General features: G+C 39.2%; 1 protein-coding gene across 11 annotated transcripts in view; it reads right to left on the reverse strand.

Annotated features, from left to right (window-relative positions):
- fbrsl1 (fibrosin-like 1) overlaps positions 1–7,901 on the reverse strand; it is a 268,766-nt gene extending 260,865 nt beyond the window's left edge. For 8 of the 11 annotated variants that reach the window (XM_052596424.1, XM_052596442.1, XM_052596434.1 and 5 more), the window contains exon 1: positions 6,755–7,878. In XM_052596424.1, coding sequence (XP_052452384.1) covers positions 6,755–7,027 — 273 coding nt within the window. In that variant the 5' untranslated portion in view covers positions 7,028–7,878. Of the gene's footprint in view, positions 1–6,754 lie in introns of all 11 variants that reach the window. The other 3 variants (XM_052596416.1, XM_052596398.1, XM_052596390.1) reach the window with 2 other exon arrangements.
- Positions 7,902–8,631: the final 730 nt, after the last annotated feature.

Below are 8,631 nucleotides of genomic sequence, written 5' to 3' on the forward strand. Positions count from 1 at the left end.
CATCCTGGTAAACGGCTGTGTTGACCTTGGACCTCAGAAAACACAGTGGACCAACACCAGCAGATGACATGGCACCACAAACTATCACTGACTATGGAAACTTTACACTGGACCTCAAGCAATGTTGATTGTGTGCCTCTCCTCTCTCCCTCCAGACTCTGGGACCCTGATATCCAAAGGAAATGCAAAATTTACTCTCATCAGAGAACATAACTTTGGACCACTCAGCAGCAGTCCAGTCCTTTTTGAAGCGAGATGCTTCTGACGCTGTCTGTTGTTCAAGAGTGGCTTGATACAGGGAATGCGACAGCTGAAACCCATGTCTTGCATATGTCTGTGCGTAGTGGTTCTTGAAGCACTGACTCCAGCTGCAGTCCACTCTTTGTGAATCTCCCCCACATTTTTGAATGGGTTTTGTTTCACAATCCTCTCCAGGGTGCAGTTATCCCTATTGCTTGTACACTTTTTTTCTACCACATCTTTTCCTTCCCTTCACCTCTCTATTAATGTGCTTGGACACAGAGCTCTGTGAACAGCCAGCCTCTTTTGCAATGACATTTTGTGTCTTGCCCTCCTTGTGCAAGGTGTCAGTGGTCGTCTTTTGGACAACTGTCAAGTCAGCAGTCTTCCCCATGATTGTGTAGCCTACAGAACTAGACTGAGAGACCATTTAAAGGCTTTGCAAGTGTTTTGAGTTAATTTGCTGATTAGAGTGTAGCACCAGGTGTCTTCAATATTGAACCTTTTCACAATATTTTAATTGTCTGAGATACTGAATTTGGGATTTTCATAAGATGTCAGTTATAAACATCAAAATAAACATTTGAAATATATCAGTCTCTGTGTAATGAATGAAATGTAATATACAATAGGGCTGCACAATGTGTCATTTAAGCATCAAAATCGCGATGTTCGAATCCACGATAGTCACATCACAGGATGTGCGATGTAGGCTTTCGTAGTTGATCCATTATTCATTAACTGTACGGCGCGAGAGAGACAGTGAGCAAGAGAAAGAGAGAGTGCGCGCGAGAGAGACAGGGCACGAGAGAGAGAGAGAGACAGAGCACGAGAGAGAGAGCGAGAGCGAGCGAGCCCGTCTTCAAACAACATGAGCGCTGTCTTGCTCGCTCTCCCTCGCGCATATTAATGAAATTGACCCGATGTTGTCGATGTTTAAATCATTTAAAATGAGAATGTAAGTGTGCTCACCCCATTTTTGTTTGTAAGCAAACATTTGATTAGATTTCATATCGCGATATTTAATCGCAGAAAAATAAAATATTGCAATGTAATTTTTTCCCAATATCGTGCAGCCCTAATATACAAGTTTCACTTTTTAAACAGAATTAGTGAAATAAATCAACTTTTTGATGATATTCTAATTATATGACCAGCACCTGTATAGGACATAGGGTTGGGCTGATGGCTGACAGACATCACAATGTTAGCTGAAATCTTAAATCGGAAAGGAAATGTGTACTACAGAAACCCTAAAGTGAATAAATAGCGTACAAGATGGTAGGATAAAAAAAAAAAATTATTCAGTACTTTTACTCGCAATTATATCGTTGGTCAAGTATAGGCGACTGTATATAAATTGCGGGCATCAGGAAGCCACTATTGAAACCGCTTTTGAGATTCGCAATCACAAGGACTCTAACAGACAGGAGTACTTACGACACATTTGACAAGATTAGATGTTTGTCATTGGTGCTCATGATCTGCAAATCATTCACCATCATCCTATCAGACTGTTCTCCTTACTCTGTGTATGTGGTAAGTGAACTTTCATGTACTGTTATGCAACAGGCTACCGCTAGCAAGCAGCTAACCTTTTAGTGGCTCCGAAGAATGTTATTTGGTTCACGCTTTTTCACTCCTTTACATTAATTTTCAAATACATTATCTAGCCCTATATATGTGCAATCCATATCGGGGTATAAAGTTGCCAATTTTAAACAGAAATCATATTTGGTTTTGTACTTGTAGAGGTGTAAAATGCTTGAAATTCTATATGTTTTAATGACCACTTACATAAACAAAAAGAAGCCAATAAAATAAAGCAGATAAAATAATTTCCTTTGGTTAGATTAAGGCCTTGTTTGATATATTTATTCAACAAACCTGTACATGTAATGATTTGAAACTTGTTTGGAGAAATGATTCATCAACACCCAGAAACAGACAGAAACCACAACTCGGATAACCAAAAGCATTGAAAACGAAAGTAAAAACAGGCACCAACATGTCAGAAACAAGTTTACAGCAAACATTTGTATGGTGTCAGAACTACACAAGTAAAAAATTACTCATATGCTCATAAATCATAAAACCATATCCTCAAATTCAATGTTTAAGTGTTTAACAGAAACAGTTTTCACAGAATGAGAAACTTGGAATAGGGAAGGCCTGCCTGTTTAAAAAGAAAACACTCTATTACTTAATGAGCCACTTATGACTCCTCTCAATTTCTTCCCCATTATTTTTATTGCAATTTTCAGAGGAGCACTAATGCCAGTCCGTCGTTTCTGTCATCCCTGAACAGCTTTCTCTGCCAGCGAGTGTTTCATAAAAAAAAATAGCTGGAAAACAGGGCAAGTGATAAACAAGGTGAATTTTCAAATGTGGCCTTGAAAACTGCTTACTGTTTACAGCCTTTCGCAGAACATTGTGTTGACTAGAGTCAAAGTCAAACAAGCCCTTATGAAACCACATGACCTCGATGAAATCTAAAAAAAAAAAAAAGCAGCATATTAGGTCACGGTTTTCATTATCATTCAAATGTCCACCTCTTCATCTCCTACACTCACTTGCTTCCGCTCTCAAAGAGACAAATATGACATAAAAAAAAACATTAAAACTCTGTCCAGTGCCTCACCACATCTCTCCATCCTCCTGTCTGACATGATACATTTAGAATAGTTATCAAAAGTTTTGACACCTTCAGAGCAGTTAATGTGCAAGTGCGGACACCAGCTGTTGGAGCGATTTTCTGTGATTAAAACTAAACAATAATTAGGGAATATTAAAAAGTTTTTCCATCATCCTTCTCATATCTTAAAGGGGTCATGAAATGAGACATCAAAATATCCTTGACATATAACAAGTCTTTGCACTATTACACCCTGCAGATTCCATAGATTAAAACATATTCCTTGTTATCAAATAAATATATAAATAACCAAGTTCCAAAAATAGTTTGTTTAAATATTATGGGGTCTGTGATGTCACACTGGCAAAGATATTTGCCTCTAGAGAAAGACAACGATAAATGGTTTAACATCATCGTACCATAGGCCCCATCCACTGATGTAAGAAGTATACCATTTTATAATGCCTTGTCTATAATTGGCAGTTTTATATGGATAATGCTTTCAAAACACTTACTCACATGCAATAGCAAGGAAGGGGTCGCTGATACTTCTCTTCGGAGGGAGGGGCTGTACCTATTCTTCTCTTCAATAAAGGCAGGAATCTCTGTGTGTCTGTCTGTTTGCATTTATATTATGTCGAGAACTGTTCATCCAATCGACTTCACGCGTGGTGATTGTGTTGCTGCCTTATTTTAGTGCAATACGGAAATGCAACATGTTCAGAACAAATTAACTTTTAGTAAACTACAGAACAGTGCGAGCCAGAAGCGGCGCACCTCACGTGGGCAGGGCTTATATGCTCCTAGAACGGACACTGCACTAGTGATACAAAACAAACAGGTCTGTTAAGAGTAATACTTTTATAGACAGATTATTATTAGGCTGGGCTACTGCAAGTTTTTTTTTATTTTTTTATGGCTGCCATATTTGCAAGTATTTTTCAAGCAGATTAAGTGCACGTTTTTATCGTGTGTAAAATTACTGATTAACATGGAGGATAAAACCAGCTTGTTTTTTTTTACACCAGCAATATACTATAGGCATACTACAGAATTTGGGTGATTTATCAAACTTCATGTGCTAGATGTGGTAGGCCAGTTTCAAATCCTCCAGTTTCCTCCACAGACAAAACTTTAGCAGACTTTTTTTTCTTTTTGATAATGAATGTTCTTGGCTGTTTGTGATACTATTGTGGTTTGATCAAATAGTGTGCTTCCGCTTAGCCAGCTACGGAGAAACTGGTAGCCAGGCAGAGTAGTCCAGGCCGAGAACGGTTTGCAATCATACCAGGCTCACGTGGAAATACAACTGTAACTGTACCTGACAGTCCTTAGAACCTTTCAGCCCAATAGTTAAAAAAACAACTACTATTTTAGTGCGAATGAATACCGTTCCACAGGGGATGCCTGGTGTTCAAAAAAAACAAAAAACGATTATTCGAATCGCAAAATTTAAACTCAAATACCAACCCACAAAGAATATTCAAATATTCTGGTCCAGCCCTACAGAAAAGCAAACAAAACAGTTCACAATCAAATAATGTAAAATTATACAATTACAATTCCAACTTGTAACATGAAACCCAGAGGAATATATAACCATACAGCTCAGCAAAGAGGATTTACTTCCTGTAACCAGAACAACCACACACACTCACACAAGCATCCTCATTCTCATGAGAGGAGAATAACTGCAGCATCCTTATCAATCAAATACTTCATTACACAGAAGGACTTAAAGAGCTGGGAGATACGATGTAATTTTGCTAAAAATGTATCTCAAAGCTTCTACCACACCACATCATATCCCACAACTGACATTTAAATAACCCTGGAAAATCCATAGAAGCAGGTAAGCTGATTCAGAAGTAAACCATTAAGCAGCAAACAAAGACATCTGATGGATTTCTTTTCCATTGCCAGATGAAGAGCTCTACTCACTTAACTGTTCATCAGACATGCAAAACCAGAGAAGTTCAAAAAAAGATGCATTTATCTGCAGTGGCCTAAAATACACTGCTTGTGTGGGTGGATTCTCAAAAGAATAATGCCAACTAGAACACCTTCTACTTAAAGTGATGTGCTATGAACAACTTATATGAGAAGGCATATAGTCTCTAGGGTGCAGACCTTGACTGTTTGTCATCAAAAATGAACGTGTTAATGAAAATGTAAGCATGCCATTATTAATCAAACCAGGGAATGCCTACTTATCAGGGTCAAATGACTGAAAACGTCTGCAAAGCAGAGAAATTACTACTCAATTAGCAATTTAATGTTTAAATGAACACACAGACTGGCCTTTTTATATGAATGTAACATGTAAATCGTTTGCTCTCAAGAAGTACTATGCCAACTGTTTTCACAGTGAATGTAAGAAGTATATCTCTGTTTGTTTTTGTGACTGAGCCCTGTTTTACAGTTCAATGGTCATGTTAGGCCACTGTCATTTGTCATGAATGTACCCGCACAGACTCACACTCGCTAGCCAATAATAACTCACCACTTCAGCTGACTATACAACTCTGTCAATGCTATTTGCACAACACCTATGTAAAGCTGTCGTTCACTTGCCCTTCTCTATTGGTTAAACAAGTTTAAACATACCACTTGATGAATCAATGATCCTGTCTGGAACACGCACGCATGCACACACACACACACACACAAAACAAACACAGCCCACATTCACTCTGTGAACAAGGTTTACAGTACTTTACCTTGACTTTAGGAAGCAATTTGAACATAATGAAGGGGATTCTGTTTTTAATTGACATATGGCACAATGATTTTAGGTTATTGAAAAATGCACAAAAAACTGAACTAATAAAAATGGCTATAATTTATGATGAACTTACAACTTTAAAATATCTGAATTAAAAAAAAAAGGTTTTGAATGGCTTAAATAAATAAAAAATAGCTAGGCAGTATAATGTAAAAGAATTTTGGCCTAAGTAGGTTGGCATAATCAGAATAATCACTGCAGCTAGTTTGGATTTAAATATAACTTGAAGAACAATAAATTGCCAAATCAAAATCAGTGTGGCACCCAATGAGTAGGAAATCATTTTGGTCAAGAAAAAAAAAAAAAAAAAATGCATGAAACAGAAATAATGGAGTTCCTCATAACAGTGTCAAGGTCATTAGGTTAAATAAATGACAGAATCACATATTTGACCTTTTATGGAAACAAAAAAATTATTTGCACAGTAAACCCCCCAAAATGCCTTGATATTTACAACTAAAAATGTGGCTACTCTTTGGAAACGTCTTTAAAACCGTTGTGTTGAGTTTTTGTAAACTAGACTTTTACTAAATGCAACCTTTTTTATTTCTTCATCTTGGACGACAGTAGCCTACCTATTTGTCATAGCCACAGGACAGTCATTGTAGGTGCTATCTCAGTTTTGTATGTCAACAGATGTGACATTTGAAAAATTCCCCACAACCATAAAAACCACAACTTCCCGCTATGTCATGAATCATTTAAGCACTCAAGACAAACTGAAGGCGATACTGAATTTCTTGTTATGCACACTTCAAACAGACCCTTCAGAATGATTCACTGTATTCCTCGAAGTGACCAGGCTGTCAAACAACGCTGACACACTTCTGCAAGAGTGACAGATCAGAAACAGCAATAGCCGTGACCTCTATTACGTCACGGCGGCTACTATCACTGTATTCTATCCTCAAAAGCGTTAACTTGGAAAGGAACTCCTGGAATGCGGCGCTGTGGTAACAGCAAACACCTGTTTAACACACTCAGAAGCGGTTATGTCATCACAATCATACAAAGAGAGATAGAGAAAAAAACTTGAACCGTTGCTGCGGCCATAGACGGTCGGACGTGTTCAGAATATTTAAACTGCTTCTCACCTCGAGACGGTCCAAACTGACGAAACTGGCTATAGCAAATCCATCAATAATATCCTCCTCCTGAGAACTAGACTCGCGTCTCTTCCTCCGGGGGGGTCGCGGGGTTCTGTTCGAGGATGTGGAGCGTGGCGGAGCGTTTTTACCAGGACTTCGCTCCTGTTCGGAACCAGACGAGGGGCTCCGAGCGCGGGCTTCCCCGGCGCGCGCCTCCCGTTTCCGTCCCCTCTCGCGCTGAGAACGGGATCTGCGACTCTGCTTCACTTTCCCTTCCATTTTAAAATCGTTGCGATGTCCTCCCCCCGCCCCCCCGCAAAAACCAAAAAAGACAAAAATGACACTCGATCCCGTCTAAACCGATTGATTCCACTCAATCAATAAAACACACCCATAGATACTGAAGCCTGTAAACAATTTACAGTGTGACCTTGGATGTTAAGCTCCGTAATGTGATAAACAAATGTGATCCATGCAGGTTGAGGCGTGTGTATAATCCAAACCACAACGTCACAGGATCGAAACGCCTGGCTTCATTTAAACAGGTGCAAAATGGCTGTTTAATTACAGTAGCGTGAATTCCAAGCGCACGGCAACTTTGTTACAACGGAACACAACAACATCAGTGTGTGCACGTAATGCAGACCGCGCGCTGGATTCATGTTGCTGGCCCTGCTTTAATTTCCACCCGTTTCATGACCCACTGTGTCAGAAGCAACAAAATAAGCATCCGCGTGTCTGTCAAACAATTTACAAATACTTATTGTATCGGTAAGTTTCAGCATGAAGCGACGCCACGAAACCATCCGAGACAACACGGTCCGCGTCAAGCTGAAAACGCTGTTATATCCCCCAAAGGTCCTTCTTCAGCACACAATCCACCGAAAACAAATCGTATCCAACCAGGAAAAGAGTTCTTTATCCAGCAGAGAGTAAGTTGAACGCGTCCATTCCTGAACGCTGTCCGCTCGCTGCGGCTGAAGGGAGAGACGTCGGCGTGTTTGTCGGAATACGCAAAGCTTCGTTAAGTGGCTTTAAAGAGACAGCGGATGATTCACATCTCCTCTTCTCTCTGTTCTTGCTCGTCACAAATCGCACTGCGAAGTGTAAATGCTCGGAGTCTGGTAAACTGACGTACTTCCGCCACTTCTGCGATTGCCAGAGGAAGTGAGCTGGTTTATTATATTACTCCGAGGAACTTATTTTTTCGTGGCATGTAATTTGCAGTGTGTTTCTCGTCTGTGACATCCGCCTGTCAGGTATCTGTCTGTCCGTCCGTCCATTTGTCCGTCCAGCCATGGTACTTTCTATCTGTCATTCTATCTGTTTGCCCCTCCATGCATCCATTGTTCTTTCTGTTCACCATTAAATATATCCAATATCCATCCATCCATCTATCATTATTTCTGCTTACTATTCTGTCTACCTATTTATACATCCGTCATCCATCCTTTGTTCTTTCTATCCACAATTCTATCTATCTATCTATCTGTCTATCTATCTATCTATCTATCTATCTATCTATCTATCTATCTATCTATCTATCTATCTATCTATCTATCTATCTATCTATCTATAGTGGGTATAGAAAATAATTACCCCTTAAAAATAATCATATTTTGTTACTTTGCATCCTGAAATAAAGACAGACACAGATTTACTCAGCGCAACTTATAACATCCAAGTGAAAGATATATCTTGTATACAACACTAACATGTCACACAAAAAATAAAATAATAAATAACAGGTGATAAAAAGGATCACCCCCTTTTGAAATAAATGACTTGTAAACTCAATCAGGTGTAGTTAATCGCCTTCTCAGTGGCACAAAAAGCCATTTGACTTTCAACTGTGGACATCACTTCAAACTGGATGAAAGAGC

Source organism: Carassius gibelio, chromosome A5 (genome assembly GCF_023724105.1).
Source record: "Carassius gibelio isolate Cgi1373 ecotype wild population from Czech Republic chromosome A5, carGib1.2-hapl.c, whole genome shotgun sequence".
Classification (NCBI taxonomy): Eukaryota; Metazoa; Chordata; class Actinopteri; order Cypriniformes; family Cyprinidae; genus Carassius; species Carassius gibelio.